The 20,992-nt window shown below is 36.4% G+C and overlaps 1 protein-coding gene across 1 annotated transcript in view; it reads left to right on the top strand.

Moving 5' to 3' along the window:
• The window catches only part of LOC101210104 (midasin), a 35,962-nt gene that overhangs the window by 14,287 nt on the left and 683 nt on the right, over positions 1-20,992 (top strand). Inside the window, exons 27-75 of the mRNA XM_011661333.2 lie at positions 595-742; positions 869-967; positions 1,053-1,153; positions 1,245-1,334; positions 1,408-1,473; positions 1,582-1,746; positions 1,835-2,042; positions 2,123-3,000; positions 3,092-4,672; positions 4,749-4,926; positions 5,034-5,108; positions 5,466-5,542; positions 5,619-5,867; positions 7,265-7,400; positions 7,561-7,646; positions 7,731-7,816; positions 8,074-8,215; positions 8,307-8,393; positions 8,755-8,878; positions 9,466-9,620; positions 9,975-10,091; positions 10,295-10,432; positions 10,523-10,693; positions 10,780-10,971; positions 11,048-11,149; positions 11,252-11,464; positions 11,565-11,687; positions 11,914-11,995; positions 12,128-12,258; positions 12,343-12,507; positions 13,458-13,533; positions 13,612-13,724; positions 14,060-14,118; positions 14,205-14,315; positions 14,514-14,582; positions 14,676-14,832; positions 15,097-15,191; positions 15,308-15,420; positions 15,507-15,736; positions 15,830-16,072; positions 16,320-16,541; positions 16,626-16,784; positions 16,989-17,213; positions 17,461-17,748; positions 17,825-17,995; positions 18,216-18,422; positions 18,529-20,229; positions 20,316-20,597; positions 20,741-20,920. Coding sequence (XP_011659635.1) covers positions 595-742; positions 869-967; positions 1,053-1,153; positions 1,245-1,334; positions 1,408-1,473; positions 1,582-1,746; positions 1,835-2,042; positions 2,123-3,000; positions 3,092-4,672; positions 4,749-4,926; positions 5,034-5,108; positions 5,466-5,542; positions 5,619-5,867; positions 7,265-7,400; positions 7,561-7,646; positions 7,731-7,816; positions 8,074-8,215; positions 8,307-8,393; positions 8,755-8,878; positions 9,466-9,620; positions 9,975-10,091; positions 10,295-10,432; positions 10,523-10,693; positions 10,780-10,971; positions 11,048-11,149; positions 11,252-11,464; positions 11,565-11,687; positions 11,914-11,995; positions 12,128-12,258; positions 12,343-12,507; positions 13,458-13,533; positions 13,612-13,724; positions 14,060-14,118; positions 14,205-14,315; positions 14,514-14,582; positions 14,676-14,832; positions 15,097-15,191; positions 15,308-15,420; positions 15,507-15,736; positions 15,830-16,072; positions 16,320-16,541; positions 16,626-16,784; positions 16,989-17,213; positions 17,461-17,748; positions 17,825-17,995; positions 18,216-18,422; positions 18,529-20,229; positions 20,316-20,597; positions 20,741-20,920 — 10,866 coding nt within the window. The remainder of the gene's footprint in view (positions 1-594; positions 743-868; positions 968-1,052; positions 1,154-1,244; positions 1,335-1,407; positions 1,474-1,581; positions 1,747-1,834; positions 2,043-2,122; positions 3,001-3,091; positions 4,673-4,748; positions 4,927-5,033; positions 5,109-5,465; positions 5,543-5,618; positions 5,868-7,264; positions 7,401-7,560; positions 7,647-7,730; positions 7,817-8,073; positions 8,216-8,306; positions 8,394-8,754; positions 8,879-9,465; positions 9,621-9,974; positions 10,092-10,294; positions 10,433-10,522; positions 10,694-10,779; positions 10,972-11,047; positions 11,150-11,251; positions 11,465-11,564; positions 11,688-11,913; positions 11,996-12,127; positions 12,259-12,342; positions 12,508-13,457; positions 13,534-13,611; positions 13,725-14,059; positions 14,119-14,204; positions 14,316-14,513; positions 14,583-14,675; positions 14,833-15,096; positions 15,192-15,307; positions 15,421-15,506; positions 15,737-15,829; positions 16,073-16,319; positions 16,542-16,625; positions 16,785-16,988; positions 17,214-17,460; positions 17,749-17,824; positions 17,996-18,215; positions 18,423-18,528; positions 20,230-20,315; positions 20,598-20,740; positions 20,921-20,992) is intronic.

Raw genomic sequence — 20,992 nt, 5'->3', positions numbered from 1 at the left:
GGATATTTTGGTTGAAATGACCTAGTGAACCTTTGATGACATCTTTTAAACTCTACAATAAAATAAAATAATTTTTGGGTGTATTCAGTGTTTTTTAAAGCTCAAGGCAAGTCTTCTAGGGCTTATGTGCAAGGCACCAAAAAAACACGGGCTTTTTGTTGTGAGGCGCACTCGACATAAAAGTGCTATTTAAAGAAGAGAAAGCAGAGTTGAAGTAGAAATATGAATAAAAAGACCCCTAAACACAACTTTTTTTTTTTTTTCATTTAGACTTTGTAAATTTGATTTTTTTAGTTAATTAAGAAGGAAAAATCTTAATTATTATTGCTTTGAGCCTTGGATCGTCACATACTGACAGAAGACATGCGTATGAGGCATGGCTTCTTACCATTTCAAGGTGATCACCAAACCTGCAGCTTGAGCCTAGGCGTGTACCTGAAACATCTTTTAGAACAAAGGGTGCATTCTCATGTGGAGTTTTGTAGTTATTTATTTTATGAAGCCAATTGAATTTTGATACTTTTTGTTTGATGAGAGGTTTCTTCTTCCTTTGTGGATTTTCCCAGCTCTTACAATCAAAATTTGGTATTGCAGTTGGATGACACCCTACATGAATGCTCGAAACTTGTGAGACTTCAAAGTTATGGCTGGGGAGAACTTAGAACAGCTTCTAATTTTTCAAACACTGATTCCATGCAAGACAGCAACCTCTTTGGTATCGATCCATTTTTTATTGAGAAAGGTATACGTTTTACTGTGTTCATAATGATGGGAGTGAAGCCAAATTTGATTTTTTTTTTCTTTTTATTTTAGTGTAGAAATATTCATTTTTCGTATCATAGTTAAGCAATGGTGCCTTTATTTTTAGGCTGTCAGCTTGGTGACACTGGTAAATATGAGTTCATGGCACCAACGACATACAAAAATGCATTAAGGGTACTACGAGCTATGCAGCTTTCAAAACCTGGTTTGTCTGAGTAAACTCATTTCTTAATTTCATATTCTATGAGATTCTCATACTTAAGCATGCCTAACGGAATTGTACTTTTCAGTATTACTAGAGGGTAGTCCAGGTGTTGGGAAAACAAGTTTGATTGTGGCATTGGGACAATTTTCTGGACACAAGGTTGTACGCATAAATTTGTCTGAGCAGGTAATGATTTTCCATGTACCTATCTTTGCTCATTTTTATTCAGTCTATCATTTGGCTTGTACCTAATTAATGCTCTACCTTTGTGATACAGACTGATATGATGGATTTGCTTGGGTCTGATTTACCGGTTGAAAGTGATGAGGGAATAAAATTTGCATGGTCTGATGGAATCTTGTTGCAGGTTAGAGTCTCTTGTATTGGAAATAACAATGTCATGAAGTTTCATATATAACGTTTTCCCCATCTTTCTGCAGGCTCTGAGGGAAGGGTGCTGGGTTTTGCTTGATGAACTGAATCTTGCTCCACAATCCGTTTTGGAAGTAGGGTTTGAAGATCCAATAATTTCTCATACCTCTTGATATTAATTTTTTATGCAGTTGACTTTCTTCCTCATATTAGATATGTAATGAATGTAATTTTTCTTTCAGGGACTGAATGCGATATTAGACCATCGAGCGGAGGTGTTTATTCCTGAGTTGGCACTTACTTTTAAATGTCCACCATCCTTTAGAGTTTTTGCATGTCAGAATCCTTCGTATCAAGGGGGTGGAAGGAAAGGCCTTCCTAAGTCGTTCCTCAATCGGTTCACTAAGGTATTTTTACTGCACAGATTTACTGATTTGAACTATTTACTCCTATTTTTATATAAATCAGGCTGGTTGAGTTTCAATTTGATTTCAGGTATATTTGGATGAGTTGATTGAGGACGACTACCTCTTCATTTGTAGCTCACTTTATGAATCAATCCCTAAGCCTTTGCTATCAAAATTGATCTTGTTTAATAAAAGGTTACATGAAGAAGTTATGCTGCATAAAAAATTTGCTCAGGATGGGTCACCTTGGGAATTTAATCTCCGTGATGTTCTTCGATCTTGTCAGATTATTGAAGGTTTGAGATCCTCTTTCGACTTGATTGGTTCCTTGCAAATATTCGTGTTTATTTATTTATTTGTTTTTAACCTTTTCTAGGTGCACCCGAAAGATTAAGAAGTTATTGCTTCCTCAACATTGTCTATGTTCAGCGGATGCGAACAGCTGGTGATCGCAGGGAAGTTTTGCGGCTTTATGAGGAAGTATTTGGTGCAAAATATTTAATAAATCCTTATCCACGAGTTCAACTTAATTCTCGGTTTTTAATTGTGGGCAATATTGCCATTGGAAGGAATAGCATTCAAGCATGTAATGTAGCAAGTAGCCAGCTTAAGATTTTGCCAGGAATTCGTCAAAGCTTAGAAGCTGTTGCACATTGCATTCAATATCAGTGGATGTGCATTTTGGTTGGCCCATCTTCATCTGGCAAAACTTCTCTGGTAAGGTTGCTTGCCCAGCTCACAGGCAATGTACTAAATGAGTTGAATCTTTCGTCCACAACTGACATATCAGAATTGCTTGGTTGCTTTGAACAATATGATGCCATTCGGAATTTCCATCATGTTATTGATCAAGTTGGCTTTCATGTCAACAAATATTGTAGTGTGCAAATACGATGTTCTAAGAAAGAGTTCGATAGGGATGGAAACTGTATAATGACGAAATGGCTATCTTTCTCATCAAAAATTAGCTTCCAGTTGCCAAGTTCTGCTTGTGTGTATGCAAAGAATTGGAAGAGAATTGTGTGTTCTCTTGGTTTGCTAGTTGATATCATTAAACAACTAATGTCGTTCGTGCAAGAGGTTCCTGCCAAAAAGGAACTTGAAAGATGCTTGAAGACAGTTTTAAAGTTGGAAGAGAGTAATCAGAAACATCCATTCTCAGCGAAGTTTGAATGGGTAATTGGAATACTAGTGAAAGCTATTGAACGTGGTGAATGGATCATTCTTAAGAATGCAAATTCTTGTAACCCCACTGTAAGTGAGAGCTATCATCATCCTTTGTCTTTCATTTCCTATGATAAATTACACTTCCTGTTGTGTAATTTACTTTTTCTTTGTAACATAGGTACTTGATAGAATCAATTCATTGGTGGAGTCGTGCGGCTCAATTACTATCAATGAATGTGGGACCATTGATGGGGAACCAGTAGTCCTGCATCCACATGCTAATTTTCGGATATTCCTTACGGTTAATCCGATTCATGGTGAGGTTTCTCGTGCAATGAGAAATAGGGGAGTGGAAATATTCATGTTACAGCCTCATTGGCTCCAAGATGGAGCTCTGTGTGGAAAAAAAGACATTGAACTGAATGACACTCGGAGATTTCTTGCTTTATCTGGTATTCCTGGTGCGAAATTGGTTGAATCCATGGCAAATTCACATCTCTATGCAAGGGAAGAAGGTTGTCACCTTAATGTTCGCTTAACCCACATTGAACTTGCACGCTGGGTCCAGTTGTTCCAGCAGCTCATCATGAATGGCTGTAAGCCACGGTGGAGCCTTCATGTCAGTTGGGAGCATACATATCTTTCTTCTTTTGGTGAGGCCGAAGGGATGCATATTGTTGAAAATGCAAAACGTTTGTATTTATCTGATACTTGCCTCTCTGAATCTGATGTATTATTTGCACCACTGAGTTTGCCTGGAGGATGGCCAAGCCCTTTAAAATTGTCAGATTTTGTCTGGTACTCAAAAGAAGCCTGTGTAAAGCAGAATTGTATGTATTTGGAGTTCCTGGGAGCTCAATGTGCATTGCATGAACTTGGAATTGCTAAGGGTTATTCTCTTGACTTTAACCTGTCTGCTGATGGATATGCTCAGAGATATTTAGTGGATTTCAAAACGTTACATAAACTACTGTTTCCAAAGGCTTCAAACAGTATGAAGTTGAACTCTCAAGTAAAAAATGAATTCAACTTGAAATTAGATAATAACAAGTTATTTTTTGCTGCCAACTGGGCTATCGAGCAAGCTTCCGAAATGGATCTTGATCTCTATATCATCTGGTTTAGCTGGTTTAGCTCAAAATTGCAGCCGTTTTGCCAATTTTTCAATTTGTATTTGACATCAATCAAACAGGTTATAGAGCATCCATTGTGGAATTTTATTTGTCACCTTCGCAGTAAGATCAAATCTCTTCTTGGAATAGATTTTGATGTGCATCCAATTCCAATTTTATCATCTGAGTTTGTTGCTATGATGGGTGAAGAAGACAAGATTGCTGAATTAAATGTTTCAAAAGGCATATTAGTATTGCCAAAAGATGAGCTTCAGTTGTCCTGCTCATCCCTACGTAATGCTATTAAGTGCATTGGTCTTTTAATGCTTACATATCATCAGTGGAATGTTGAAAGCAGGCATGAGCTAAGTAGTGAAATTCGAGGGTTCTTGCCAGTTTTGAATTCTCTGCGAGCACTGGAGCAGGAAATCTTTTTCAAGCTTGTTGATCCGTCTTCTATGCTTATTGAGTCTGCTTCTTTTGACATGCTTATTGAGTCTTACAGCACTCTTCTTGATGATCACATATTGCTCTGGGATGGTCTTGTCTCTTTGAATTCTGAGCTGTTACAAGTTTCTGGGCGATTTTTGATAAAAGATATCCTCCGATTCAAGGATTTCTTTGCAGACACCGTTGAAATCATACTGGTAAGCTGGTAATGAATTGGAAAGGTTGTTAGTATATTAATATTCTTCTGTTGGTAATGGATTTTCTTATTTGTAGAGAGAGATTAAGAAACTTGAAAAGACTTCCTGGTCCTTTCACTTGGAAAAGTCCTTACTATGGATTCATGGTGGTCACCCAGCAGTACCTTGTTCTGCTGATCTGTATCATAAACAACAGCAACTTTGTAGACTATGTGAGTCTCTATGGCCAATAAAGCTAAAATTACATGATCGAGGTAAGGGACTTTGATACTCCATCCTGTACAGTTTATGTTCATCTGTTATCTTCTATATCTTTATAAGACCAACAACAAGCTGTATTCATTTTGTTTTGCACTCTCAGCTGTAGCAGGGAAGGATCTTTTAATTGAAGTTTTCACGTCATCCAATCCCGAGCTACGCTGCCTTGCAATGGAAGGTAGGTTTTTTGGTATCTCCTTGGGACTTATTTCTTTGGCAGAAACAAGAGGGTGCATGTAAGAGAGTGTGTGTGTACATGTGCTCACTTGTACATTTTTTGGTTTTGATAACCGGAACTGGGTCGTCCTTTTTCTTATTTCTTATTTCTTCTTTTCCATGTGAAGATCAAAGGACATGATACGCCTAGTTCTTTAGAATGGTTGAAAGTACATATTAGTTTTCTTTGTGCAAAATTTGGACCTATATAAAATATCTTCATGATGTTTCTTCACTATAAAATTCTAGTTTAAGTCTCTTATTTCTGGAAATTGCCGCTACTGCTGGTTTAACTGATGAAGTGGACATGTTTTTGTAGGTCTTTCCATGTCTTCTTGTATACTTGGTAAATCTGGTGAAGATGATGTCGCTAAAAATATGCAAGACATTTATGAGGTTTAGTATCACCTTTTTAATTGTACAATTTAATATTTTCATTAACTGAAAGGAAATCATCTTTGTTTATAAATAGGTGCTCTTGGCAAGGTTCAAACATGAGAAAAACAATGCAAAGTGCATTCTGGAATCAAAGGACCGGCCCATTCAGGAAAAAATGTCATTTATCTGTTGTCCGTCTGGCTGTGATATATTTACAAAGGCAGATCCTGATGTTTGGTTGGACACTCTTCCTATAAATGATGGTACCAGTTTTTTCCTAGATATGTTGTTGCTGCAGGAGCTTTCATCAATTCTTTTGGTTGATCGGGGAAGCCTGAAGCAAGTATGTCTATAATCCTTATGCTTCATAATATGCACACAATCAGCTCAACAATAATTAATTTCTGTGATTTCGAAGTTTCCCTATAATCCTCTTTTATTTGATTACATTTATTTATTTTGATTAAAAAAGAAACAACACATTTTTTTTAAAATTACTTGTGTATTCTTGTCGGTAGTGATTATTTTTTTCCTTTCATCTATCAATGAAAAATTGTAGTTATGTATCTTATTGGGGAATTGTAAAAAATGGCAGAGTGGGCAAAATATTTACACTTCATGGAAATCAAGTAGACTGGATTCATGCTATGAAGTGTAAATAGTTTGTTTTTTTATTATTCTTAAGAAACCCCTATCTTGTTAGAAGAATAATTCTTTTGATTTTTTTTCTTTGTGAAAATTGCACAAACCACCTCTGTATTATGGGGTTTGTTATGACCTTAAACTTTTAATGCGATCAATTAGGCCCTATAATTTATTAAGTGTTGCAAGAAGCCTGCTATGTAAAAAAAGAAGAGTGAAGTTTATGTTGCCATTAATCTGCAGATTGTTTCCTTCTTCTCATATTATGTCTTCTGATACTCCTTCCACTGAAAGAGAGTGGAACCCTAATTGTTTGGGGGGAAAATGTCGAGAAGGGAGCGAAATCAATGAGCAAATTGGAAATTTTTGGAATCGAAGCAATTGGCAGCAGCAACCAGATTTTCGAGGAAATCAGGAGATGGGTTGTTGGAATTGGAGCCCAAATTGAAGAATTGATGTTTTGGAGGATGGGGGGAGTGATTATTGGAAAAAGGTTAAAACCGGAAGAAATCAGAGGGAAGGAGGTGGCAGTTTGATCCAAGGATTGGAAGTGGGGAAATCAGAGGGAAGGAGGTGTCTGGTTTGATGAGTATGTTCATCTCAGTCTAGAAAAGGATTATTATGGCGGTCGTTGTCTGGCATCACGGGGGAAGGGTTGTGTCAGATATTGAGGATGGAGGTGGGTTTACTACAGGTTGTGGCAGCAGCAGCAATCGAGTGTGGGTTTTTATAGAAATATGTGAATTGAGAAGTTTGCCATTTTCTGATTGATCTTCAATTAACACAAGGGGCTTATTGCAACACTTAATAAACTTAGATGACTAATTGATCAAATAAAAATTTTAAGGGGGTAATTGTAACAATCCTATAGTTTAGCGGTGGTTTGAGCAATTTTCCCAATTTTGTTAAGTCTTAAAATTGTAAAACTTCAATCAAGGCAGAAACAAGCTCTTTTCCATTGTGCATATTGGTATTTCTGCAAATGGATGTTAGGGTTTTATATATTTATTTGTTTCCATGTACTATGTTTTATAAGCTTCAATCCCAAGTTTTAGTTATACATGCTTTCATTAGGATATTTCTTTGATTTGATGGTAGGCACTATATGGCCTGTCCAACCTCATGAAAGAGACTTTACAATTTTCACTGAAATTCTCCTCAAGACCTCCCCAGACGTTTATTGCTCATCAAAATTTGCTATGGACATTGGATGAGTGTGATTCTATGGATACAGGTTTTGTACAACAATTATATTGTAATTCTTTCACCTTTATGTTATAGTTATTGCATTTCAGTAGTGGATGAAAATTTGAAACTCACCTATTATGCATGCATTTGTGTAGCACATATATATGGTTCCGTTACTCATAAAATTGATCTGCCTTGCTTTTCAGTGCGTGCGAAGGCAGCTGGTTTTTTTCTTGAGATGTGGTTTAGATGGCATCAGTCCCTGTGGATTCATTGCCCTGATTTTGTAAAGGTAGGTTTACACTCTTAGATTGATTATCATTATGTACCTCTGGTATATAATTAGGTACCTTTTGTATGATTTTCTTGTGCGCAGAACTTCACAAAGGTTGTTGATTACAGAACTCCAGTTCCTCATGTACTTGTTCAGCCTGTGATTTCAGCAACAGTTTCACAGATTTTGTAAGATTATTATTATATTACTATTTATGTAGAGAGAAATGAAACTGAACTGGCATTTTCTGTCAGGAGATATGATATTTAGCCTAGTATGCAAAAGGTGGAAAATTGCTCGAGAGTGCTGGTTGATGTTTGTTTGGGTGCCACTAAAGATTTACACTAGAATCATTTTTTGTATACCTTTGAAAGGGTCTCTTTTATGGTTCACATTTAAAGGTTGCTATTTTGTAGAGTGTATTCATGATTTTCTCTCCATTCAGGTGGCGTCCTACTGCTATCAGAGACTTTTTTGCTAAGAGTTTGAAGATACAAATAGCTGCTTGTTATCTTTGGCACAGACCATTAGGGGAAGTAGATGCACACTCTTCTCTTTTATCGGCTGCCTGTAATCTTTTCCAGCAGGTAGTTTTACATTTTTTGTTCTGGAGATCCTATTTATCATGTGTGGAAGTCAGAGTTTTTGACTTGACTCCTGCTTTATGTGTGCTTGCAGATTATTTTCTCTCATGAAAAATCTTTTGATCCGGACCAGTTTGTTGAGATAAAGTCCTTTGGATTCTTTTACAACAAAAAAACTAAGGTTTGCTCCTTGAAAGCTATTGACTTATGCACCTTACAAAATATTCCATTAATATCATGTTCATGGGATGTTGTCTATCACCCTAAGTGGTACCCTATAGGTCAAGGCATACTGTATAGAGTGTGGATGTGTGTTTATAATGATGAGAAACAAGTAGATTAAATATGAAATAAGAATATCCAAAGGAAGGGACAAGTAGGATCAATTTAAAGGCAGGGAGATGCCTTGCATTTAGTTGAGTCAAATACTTTATCGTTCAATTTTTTAAAGAAGTGTTTGTATAAAATGGTTGCTTGCTTTCTAGGTTTTACAAATATGATCCATCATTGTCCCTTCAAGTTTCTACTTACTTTTTTACCAGGAAGAAAACATCCAGTTGTTTTGCTCCCGTGTTGCAAAGTCAAGGCAACAAAGATTGAGAAACTCTGTGCATTTGTTCATTGAACCGCTGCTTAAAGATCTATTTATTCATGATGTCACAACAGGTAAGCACCTAACAATATCACTTTGCATTGTGTCAACTACTTTAAGTGCATTATCATTAAGAAGCATATATTGAATGAAGCTGACTAGATACTAAACCCAAGCCTAGAGCAAAGGAGGTAAAAAAAAAATACACGTAATTGGCTATTAACAAAGGGGTTTAGTGAAATTCGAGTTCAAAAAGGTTCAATCATTCTTCAAAAGCTCCATATCCCTACTGAAAATATGTTCTATCCGATGAAGTAAAGTTTCTAAATCACAGAAGAGGGAAAGGTTTAGGGTTTAGGCCCAACAATCTTGAGGCATAGGTTTATTGCCAAGATCCTTGATTCTTGGGGTGTACCCTAAACATAAATGCAAATAGACATAATCCACATGTTTCTGAATGCCTCAGTGTTTTGAGATGGCCACTGCATAAGTCTCTACCACAGTATTTTACTTTTATCTTATTTTGAAAATTTTAATATGATTGACATTTATGCAGATAAGTGACTATTGATTTGTTGACCAGAATCCCTTTATTGACACAATTGCTTAACTTTAGCCTTCTCCGTTGTGTTTTCTTACAACTTCTGTTTTTTCGTTCAAGATCTGCATCATAACCTTGGTCGTGTGTGGTTAAGACTTGGAGGATTGCGATTGTATCTGTTGCTCAGTTGCTGTCATTTGGACCCTTCCATCAAATATTATTACAAATATTCACAATTAATGGAAAAGAAATCTTCACTTCAAGTTGAAACTGAGGTATTATCTCATGCTATTCAAAATTATTTTACTTTTTAATTTTAATTCTGTTTTTAAAGTTCCTCCATGCACCCATTTCCCTTTCAAAACATTATCTTCTCAAGAGAAGATTAGTTGATCTTTCAAATCTTACATACCAAACAAGCCACGCTAAAATAAGGACAGTATTTTAGTCTTTACATCCACAGCTCACACATCTTGCTGTGTTTTGCTAGCAACATTCTAAACCACATTGTATTGAGTGCAACTACTTCCCTCAGGCTCATTTGTGTGAACTCTTGTCTAGTCTCAATCAAAAGCCAACCTTCTATTTCTTAGACGATAAGTTGAAGCTGCTAAAAAATGTTGTTTTAGGTGAGGCAAGAGTGCGAACTTTTGGCAGGATTGTTTTCTATCGTCGGAGAAGCTGATAAGGAAAGAAAACAGACCCTTGAAAATCTTGAACTGGAGTGCACCAAGTTGCAGAAAAAGGTTTGTCTTTTATCATCAAGTCTATGTATCTGGTGTTCATTTAAGATAATATTTTGCTTGCGTTCTATATGCTGGTCGATTTTGATGGTAAAAACCACTTCCCATTATACATTGTTTGACCATGTGTTGGAAGCCAAGTTGTGGACTTCTGGATACTCATTTATAGTCACTGATTTGTCATTGTGATAAATTTTTTCGTTCAGGTTGTTTTCCGTGTGGAACCTGGGAAGTTTAAGAAGCTAAAACACGAGTGTGAAGAGTTTTTTGAGTTTGTTGATATTTTGTTGACAAATATTGAAGCAACAGACTCATACCAAATTGATAGACTATGCAACTGGGAGGTATTTGTTGCATCTCTCTAGTTTATTATTTTCCTCAGTAATATTATTGATTTTTCGGCTCATTTTACATTACATTGTTTTAATACACAGGCGATGGCTACTCGCTTTATCGATCGATTATCGGATGAATACATTGAATATCTTGATATAATTCAACCCATTCAGCTTGCAGTTTATGAAATGAAATTAGGCTTGTCTCTTATGTTATCAAGTTTGTGTTTTACTGGCACAGTTGAACCATATAATGGGAAGCGAGTTATGGTATTCTATTTCAGTATTTGCTTTTATTTGTGAACTTTAATATTAAATTTCATTAGTCCAAATATTGATCCTGAAAATTGTGCCAGAAATCAATTTATTCCTTCATGAGATTTCCACGAGGGCTTCCTTCCAATCAGATGTCTGTTGGGTTAAACAATGGACTGGCTGGGTTTTCTTTCAACGACCCTAGTGCTGATACAGATTGTTTCTACCCAATGGATGTGGGTTTGCTGGAAAAGTTGGTTATTAGTTCGAAAGAAACTGTAGATAATGATACGGTCTGTATTTTCTATTTCACTTTAAATAAATAATAATAATTAAAATCTGATCTTTACATCATTTGTTCTAATACAGGCCTGCATAATGCAACTTAAAAGTGCCCTACAGTACAATATTTTGGTTCGTGCTTCACATGGTGTTGCTGATTCCAGGCTGATGGATACTTCATCTTTTCTGGTGAAGCTTCTTACGATGTTTTATTACAGAATTGCAAATAAGTTTAACTACATCGTACACGTCTTGATTTTCAACAATCTTTTTTATATATGTACTCTACAGCTATTGGATAAAATTTTCAATGAATTTGCGAATCTCTGGATGAGTATGAAAGTTCAGTCAACAACTAAAGAAGACATTAGCTCTCAATTATACAAGTTTAAGCCCCGTATATTCAAAATTGAAAAGGTTATTGAAGATGATGTTGGCAAGTCATTTGATAACGAAAATTCTTCGGAAACGGAGTTACTCTCAGAAGATGAGGCCACTGAGATGGTACTATCCCCCTGCAGATTTATTAGCAATTATTTAATGCATTGTTGTTCTTGTGTTATTTTCATTTATTAATTGGTTGAAGTCACATGGTATCTTCCAGAGTGATGCTAGCAAGCAATATGATAATTCAGAAGATGAATGGACGTCAATAGACGAGTCTATGATCGACCAGATGATCCATATTCATAATCAGCTGTTTGGCTCTCCTGATCTTGTTTTAGCTGTAAGTTCTTTCCTTGGTAACTTGTACTTCTAGTCCTTCTGGGAAGTTGGTGCTTTTTTATAGTTTTACTTGAGATACATTATTGCACCACTTTTTATTTTACTGCTGGCCTTGAAGAAACTTTTAAAGTTGTATCTGTCTAAACACTAATGCAAATTCGGATGTCATTTTTTTAAGGATGTCCTAGCACTTTATTATCTGACATGTTTCTTTCCTTTGGTTTCAGCCTGGAACTTTCAAAGTATCGGATGCATCCCGGTTACTTTCTTTTTCTGGTTCATATAATTTGGGTTTAGCATTACTTAAAGGTATTCATGTCGAGACATTTGGTCATACTTTCTAGTCATTATTTTCTGCAACTGTTGAAGTTTGGTCATATTTTGTAGTACTTATTTTTTTGAACTGTTGAAGTTGAAATTTGCATGCTGTTTTTTCTTCAGATTTTGGTGGTTTGTTGATGTCAAGTCTGGATGCCAAACTTGCACCAGAGCACGTATTACGTCTGTGTTTGGAGCATGACAGAAACTGGGGTTTTCCTGAAAGAGTAGCTGGGAAATATAATTTCTACAAGGTTTTGCAAAGTGATTTATGTATTGTTGTAATTTTTAACATAGTATGCAATTCTTTTAATTATGGTTATAATACTTTTACTCAGGATTCAAATCCTTCAATGATAGCAAACATGGTGAAAGTACTTGATCCTCTTCGACAACGTGTTTCTTCACTTTTGCTGGATCACGAAGAACATCATGTTCTTCAGAAGATCTTGGATATAATTGAAATGCTTCAAAATTTTTCTACGGACACTCCAGTAGCAAAGGTATTTTTCCTGCTATTTATTGCTAATTTGTAATAGTGATAGGTTTTTTTTAAGGGGGTGTAGATTGTTCACTGAAATGACTTTTAGTAAGGGCAATCCATTAGGTCATCCTTAATTATTGAGATTGGGGCATTTTTTATATATCAATGTCTCAGACACCATAGATAAACTCTTATTCAAGAAAGGGAAAGAATGTAACTTCCTTCAAAGATAATTTGTCCTTGTTTGAAAGCTATGGACTCCAGTAATAAATGGGAATTCTAATTTTCTTGTGGTTATGTTTTGTAATAAGAAATGATTTCATTGATTGAATGAAATATTCAAAGATATCCAAAGATATGATGGAACAAAGAGACTCATTCAGAGAGTTTACAAAAAATGTTTCCAATTTGCAATGAGAAAGGAAAAGTCATGGAACTCGGTTCCAATAACAGAATTCAATGAGCAAATTGCTTTTATTTTCAGTAACGAAATCGAATTACAGTAGTTAGGAAAGATCGAATTGATAGAGATATCAATTCAAGAAATACAAAATTGAACTCTCCTATTATGCTATCTTCTCTCTCAAAGATGAAACAGGATTTCTTCTCAAAACTCTAACTAACTCTCCCTCCCTTTTCATACTTCTATTTATACTAACCTACTCCAGACTCTAACTCTCACTGTGGTCCCCCTTTACACATGCTACTCCTCTCTTCCCTTTTCTACTATATTGTAAAAATCCTCTCTTCCCTTTTCTACTATATTGTAAAAATCCTCTTTTCCCTTTTTTACTATATTGTAAAACTATCAGTGGTCTAACAGAAAGCTATGGCTATGAATAGCCAGCAAATCAATACACCGAAAAAAAGCAGCATAGATACAGTTGTTGATGATATCCTTTGTCGTTCTATAATTTTCTTGGAAAATTTTATGTTTTTGTCCTGAGATTCTCACCATGATCTTTACAGGCTTTATCAGGTTTGCAAATCCTGGTTAACAAGGTGCAAACATTACCAGAACACGGGTCAAAGTTTTCTTCCTCTGGTAAGGACTTTTGATTAAATTTTTTTGGATTTGCTCTTGGAAACCCATCTTCTACAACTCTTTTATAATAACTTGCAGAGCAACTGGAGACTATAATTGAATTAGTTTCATCATGGAAAAAGATCGAGCTTGACTCATGGTCAGCATTGCTCGATGAGGTGCAGGACCAGTACGAACTCAACTGTGGAAAGGTGATATTATGTACCAATGTTGATTGATAAGACCACTTTTGTTCCATGGGATGAGGGAGGGTCCTAAATTTCACTTTGGCCATAGAAAATCTTTTCTTTCAGCCTTGATCCGTGCTTAATATTGAATTGTTTTAGTCTTGACCTCCTAAATTTCACTTCTTTGTGTTTTTGTTTTCACTTTTATTATTAGCACTATTATTTTAATAAAGTCTGAAGTGGCTAAAGCACAGACATTTTCGTTTCTTCTTCTGCCCAAAGTGTCTCTTGTCCTAAAGAAACCTATATGATACATTTTTCAGTACTAATAAAACTCTTCTGTCTCATATTTGCTGCAGTTATGGTTTCCTCTTTTTGCGATTATACGGCATTGGCATTCTGACTCTACCATCAGTAGGCATGTCCTTTACCCTAAAACCTCCTTGCACCTCAAATGTTCTTTATACTTCTGCTATTTATCTCATACAGTATCATTTATTGCAGTTTGGAGGATTTCATTCACACATCAAGTGTTGGGGAATTCAGAAAACGCCTTGAACTTCTATTTTCATTCCTTGGACAAATTAGAACTGGTGCATGCGTTAAAGTTTCCAGGTACCAGAAGTATACATAGAAAGATAGCAAAATGAATTGCTTGTGATTATTATTCGTTCTATTAAGATCTGGTACAAACAAATTCAAGCATATTGGCAAAAACAACCCTTCTCGCTTGATGTTTTCTAGTTTCTGCAGTTAGCTATCTGTGTTCTAAATTCATTCCTTCTAATTATGAAATCGTCCCAAATGTTGCAGTCCTTATGAGATGGAACTTGTGAAGGCCTTGTACAACTTATTTGGATATTATGTTCAATTTTTACCAATGTGAGTTTCAGTAATGTTTTTTCCACCCATTTTAGAATACTGAATGCTTCTTTTATTGATATATCATGAGATATGATTTTTTTTCCACTTCAGAATATTGGAGCATATAGAAGGTTGTCGGAAGAAAATTGAAATGGAGTTGAAGGAAATTCAGAAATTATGTCGTTGGGAACGCGTTGAGAGTTATTGTTCTCTGGAGAACTCAAGGAGAAGCAGGCTGAAGCTGAGGAAACTTATTAAGAAATACAGTGTAAGTGATAAACAATAATTTCAACTTGCTTTTATCTGTTACTGGGGTCTTGGGTGCCTTCACTGAAAAAATCGGTTTATCGATCAGATACTGATTCTGTAGGTAATTTCTTCTATTCATGAAATCAAATCTTGAATTCTGGGTAAATGCAACTCTTGGGTTGCATCCACTATTAGAAAGGATGATGGACATCAACATGAAGGAAGCCTTGACGTTGTTCTTATACTTTTCCTTTTGTTTCTACTTTTTTCCTTTCCATTATAGGATCTGTTGCAGCAACCTGTGTTGCTTTTCTTCAACCAAGAGGCAGCAAAAAAAGGGAGCAAAATTCAAATTCTTCAATCTAGTGCAGAAGATAGGTTAGCTTTCTTCCTCTTCCTCTTCCTCTTCTTATTCTTCTTTTGGAAAAAAATTGATTCTTTGTTACTGTGACCTAAACCACGTTGTAATGGAATATGGCTTGTATGGTTTTTAGGTTTAATTGGTTTTCCGACTGGAGAAAAAGTGTAGGAAGTGTGCTGCAGAATGTGTGTCTGAATGGAACTCCTGAATACAAGCGATCATTCTCAAGTTTAAAAAGTGTTGAAGGTTCTTATCTCATATTTATATTATTTATTGTTTAGTTCTGTTTCCTATTTAATGCTTATGAACATAAGGATATTTCAACTTTTCAGATTTGATTAGTGTAATTCAGCAACAAGAATCTCAGTCGCAGTCCCTTTCCTATCAAGAGGAATGGAAATCTTTAAGTTGCACAGTTGAAAGAATATACCAAAGAGCATGCTATTGTGACGTTATTTGGAAGGAATCAAAAAAGAGCCAAGGGAAACGGAGGGCCTTGTCTGAACTTCTGAAGCTTTTGGAAACCAGTGGTCTGTCAAGGCATAAGTCTATTTATTTGGAGGTAGTAAACGTCAGAAGAAAATTTTTCCTTCAATTTTGAAGCTGTCTAGAATTGTATGTTGTGTTTGCTTAAACATTGGCTTGGCTTTTTCAGGAGAATCGTAAATCCTGGTGGTTCCTTCAGCAATCAGATGACATTCAGTATTTGCTTCTATCTCAAAGTAGACTACGTGGAGTTTCAGTTGATACTCCTTCCAGTGATGTAAAAGAATTTCAGAATTTAGGATTAGGTGCGAAAAGAAGTGAAGCCATTGAATACTACTTCAAGAGTGTAAAAGCAGTGTTGCTCTTGCAGCAGACTTGCTTGAACTCTCATAAAGATGTTACACGTGAGCAGGTAACTCCTATTTTGAATCTGTGGGTAATTAATAATTTAGAAATTCAGCTGTCAGGTAATCAGCAGGATTGCATGTCTTTCTCTGGGACATCGGTTTTCCTTACTAAAACCATTCTTGTTGCTATGGGACACTGTCTTGCAATAACATAATGCACTGTGGTTGGATTTCTACTGTCTTCTGTTTTTTCATATTTTGTGGATCAACAACTTAAACCTGACCCTTATATCCTGGTTTTCTCTTTTCCAGGTGGAGCGGTCATGCTCTTTTCTGAACCAACTTATTGTAATACAGCAGAAGCAGCACACTGCTGCTGATCACTTTGCTAAGCATTTGAATCACTTGAGAAGTTGTGTATCACTTTTGGAAAAGTTGTACTCCAGTTCTAAGGATTCCAGTGCTCGGAATGGTTATGAAAGCAGAATTAGTTGTAATCAGGAAATCATATATAGATGCATGTGGCAGCAGAAGGTCAGTTTGATTTTCATTGTGTGATGTCAATGCTATTTCATCCTTTTGAGTGAAGTGTTTGACATTCTTTCTTGATTTTTACAGAAAATCTTTGACAGTTTGAATACAATGGCTCAAGAAGAATTAATCCTGTTAAAATCTTTCAAAAATGTGCATTTGAAGTCCTGCCGAAGCATCAAATCTGAAGAACATTGGATTATTGAAGCAATAGAGACATATTTGCCTGGGTTCCAGAAGTCAAAGGTTCAAAATTTAATACATAATTTTGTATTATTTGGATGCAGTGATGTTCTATATTTTTGCAATTCATGTTCAATCCTTCTTGCACTTCCATTGCACCTTTTGTCCTCCCTATGTAGGGGGGCTCTCATTTTTTGACTCTTTGGATTATTTCGTTTACCAATTAGATTTTTTTATCAAATAAAAATCATACAATCCATATTGCAGGAATGCCTTGATAATTACCTTCTTGGCCAGAAGGAAGTTATATCAACCCCTGCTAGTATCTTGCAGCCATATGTTGTTACGGAACAAATGAAAGAGCTTGTCAGTCAGAATTTTGAAGTTATCAACATCTTCAAGGAGCATCTCTCTACTCTGTCCAAGCGTGTTGCTAATCAAAGATCAATTGAAAATATTCTGCTTGGTCATTTTGATGAAGTATTTGAGAAGGTATGCCCGAATAATTTTCATCCCCATCATTCCTGTGGGTTGATGCCAAATGCTTGCAAGTGAACTCAACTTTTTGTTAAAGTTGGATTTATTCCTATTTAATATTTCCCATATTTGTATTATTCCTTTATTAGTATTTTGGTCTCTATTTATTCACCAATGTAATGTACACTTTGATTTATTCAATATATTATATAAAATGATGACTTTTCACATATGGTCATATGAAAACTAAATTTTTTTGCAGTCGAGTATTGTTGAGGAAGAGTTCAGATCTGGTCTGGAGGCAGTGAGTAGTATCAGTAATGGGGAGAACTTTTCTGAGATTTGTAGCAGATTTAATGAAGCTCTTGAGGACACTTTCGGACATATTTTCAGCGCATTGGGAAATTTTAATTCATCGTGCTCTGAGCATAGTCTGCCAGCAGAAAATATAGGGAATGTTACCTCCTGGGAACCTTTGTTGGGCTTGTTTATGAAAAATCTGAGTTTGGACACTTTGTGCGATAAACTTCTCAATACAATCTCTTATGCTGTGAGTTGATATATCTCGTTTTCTGCATTTTCTTTTTGAAATTATGGTAGGTTCTCATTTGGAGTTCTGTGTCCAGGATAAACTGCTTTATACTTCTGGTATGAAACTCAATGGCAATTCTCTCTCTGAAGATCGCATGTTATCATTGCAAGTGGGCGCATATTTTCAGCAATTACATGTACTTCTAGACTTAATAAAGAATATTGGTGAGCGTCTGCTACAAGATGTTCTTGACTTCAATTGCTCGGTAGGTTGGTCATAACTCAATTGTATTTCTTTTCAAATTTTGCTGATGTTTAGATGCGTGGCACTTTGATGATTTTGTTTCTCTATTTTATCTCTTAGTTGTTTTGTGAATTTGATTTACCATTAGAAGTAAATCAATGGCATTTTCATTTCATTAATTAGCACAGTTACCTCAGACCCCTGGAGTTCACCTTTTTTTGGTTTTGACGAAATTATGCCAGGTATCAGTGACAACCAATGTGTTAGCAACAGTTTTGGCTAATTTGTATTCTGAAGGATTTGGCCTTCCTACGGAAAATCCAGACGATGATGTTACTGATAAAAAAGATCAAGACGTGAGTGGAACTGGCATGGGGGAGGGTGTAGGATTAAATGACGTGAGTGATCAGATGATTGATGAGGATCAGCTGCTTGGTGCTAATGAGAAGGTATGCATAATCGTACAAGTCCGCTGTCTCGCTGGATACTGTTTTTTGTTTTTCATTTCTCAAATCTCGAATTTTTTTTCTTTCGAATAATTAATTACTTGTTTAGGCAAGCGAGATGGATGCTCCAAACCCAAGTAAAAGCGACAAAGGTATTGAAATGGAGCAAGATTTTGATGCAGAGACATATAGTGTTAGTGAGCATTCTGACGAGGAGGAGGACAATGAAGATGAGGGAAATGAACAATTGGAATCCACCATGGGAGAAACTGGTGCTGAAAGTGAAGTAGTTGATGAGAAAACGTGGAATAAGGAGGAAGATGAATGTCTTAATAAGGAGAATGAAAAGGTTGAATCAGGGCCTCCAGTTGAGAATGAGGATGTCAACTCTTGTGAACTTAGAGCCAACGATGAACTTTCTGCTTCTGGAGATGAAAATGGTGAGAAAGATATGAATGAGCATAAAGAAAGGGATGTTGAAGGTGAGAATAATACTGACCCTTCGGATGCAGAGGGAGATGAAAACATGACTTTTGATAAAGAGCAAGAAGTCGCTGAACCACAATCAGGATTGAAGCATGAAGAGTCAAATGAATGTCCAGATCTGGAGATGGATGAAAAAGAGGAGGCATCTTCTGTGCAAGATGATCTTGACGAGGATGAAAATTCTACTGAGAATGGGAATATTGAGGAGAACACGGCAGATCAGATAGATGAAAATATGACTGAAGCGGAGACTGAGCATGAAACCACTGAAATGGACACTGAGGGTGGTGACCATGAGGAAAATAATCAGCTGAATGTTATGGCACCAAGAAATGATGCGTCAGAGGCAGGTGAAAATGCACAAAATGCAGAATCTGCCACACAACCAAATGGTGGCTTGCAGTCATCAGACTCGAGGAAAACTGACCTGGGGAAAAGCTGGTCTAGAAGTAATGAAATACAAAATGATGGTACTTCTTCAAGAAGCATGCCTAGTGGTGATGGTTCTGAGACTGATATTTTGGCAGCAGACTCATCAAGTGGTGGGAGATTCACTGACGATCCTTTAAATACTCAAATGTCTCAGCCTGAAGCATCAGCTTTACAGAAAATGCAACCAAATCCTTACCGTAATGTTGGTGATGCACTAAATACGTGGAAGGAAAGAGCAAAAGTTTCTGTCGATCTCCAGGCAAATAATGAAGATGTACAAGACGAGATGGAGGACGAAGATGCAGAAGAATATGGTTTTGTTTCTGAATTGGATAAGGGTTCTGCACAGGCATTGGGACCCGCAACATCTGAGCAGATTGACACAGATGCCAATGGTAATAACTTCGACAAAGATAGTACTGCTGCCATGAAGTCTGACATCTCTGAGCCAATGGAATCTGAGAGACAAAATCTTGAAACTCGTGAGTTGAGTCGTACCTCCATTCAGAAAAGTACAGCAGATGATCCTGTACCTGCTTCAAATTTGCAGAATCCGACTGAGGAATCCCAGGAACATCATAACACTGAAGATGTTGAATCTACACCCATTTCTGATAATTTGGTATCTGTCAATAGAACTTACTTGAATGAGCCAATGCGTAAATTTGAAAAGCTATCTGTTAATGATGAGGAATTGGGGAAAGTGAACAGTACTGAAGTAGTATCTAACGAGGTTAAAGATAGCGCAACTGCTCTCTGGAGGAAATATGAACTGCGCACAACTAGGTTATCTCAGGAGTTGGCTGAACAACTGCGTCTTGTCATGGAGCCAACTCTTGCTAGCAAGCTCCAGGGGGATTACAAAACTGGCAAAAGGATCAATATGAAAAAGGTACCTTCTATGAAATCTTGAACTTTTTGTTTTCTTCTCTTTTTTCTTTTCACCCTTAAAAAAACTCATCGACTGTAATCATCCAGGTCATTCCCTATATAGCAAGTCATTATCGTAAAGATAAGATATGGATGAGAAGGACGAGACCTAACAAACGTGATTACCAAATTGTTATTGCCGTGGATGATTCTCGGAGCATGTCCGAAAGTTGTTGTGGAGATATTGCTACTGAAGCTTTAGTGACAGTATGCCGAGCCATGTCCCAACTAGAAATGGGAAGCTTAGCAGTTGCAAGCTTTGGGAAGAAGGGAAACATAAGGTTACTGCATGATTTTGATCAATCATTCACAGCAGAGGCTGGTGTCCAGGTATCGACTTTTCCATTGCTCATCTAGAAAATAGGATGTTAGAAATGAAAGATTCTTTATTCTTTTGTTAAACTTACGCCTTATCTTACACCACACTCAAACTCAAAACAACCATCTTTTTTGTTTGATGAATGTGGATACAGATGATCTCCAATCTAACATTCAAACAAGAGAATAGCATCACCGACGAACCTGTCGTTGACCTTTTGAAATATCTTAATGACACATTGGATAGTGCAGTCACCAAAGCTCGCCTTCCATCTGGACACAATCCTTTACAACAGCTTGTTTTAATCATTGCCGATGGACGATTTCATGAGAAGGTAATACTTTTTCCTGGTTATTATTCTTAGTCATGAGCCAAACTCTCAGAACTTGTTTGGTAACTAACTCTT

This window comes from Cucumis sativus, chromosome 7 (assembly GCF_000004075.3).
Source record: "Cucumis sativus cultivar 9930 chromosome 7, Cucumber_9930_V3, whole genome shotgun sequence".
Lineage (NCBI taxonomy): Eukaryota > Viridiplantae > Streptophyta > Magnoliopsida > Cucurbitales > Cucurbitaceae > Cucumis > Cucumis sativus.
The sequence above is the reverse complement of the archived record's forward strand: the minus strand, read 5'-3'. Positions and strand labels throughout refer to the sequence as shown.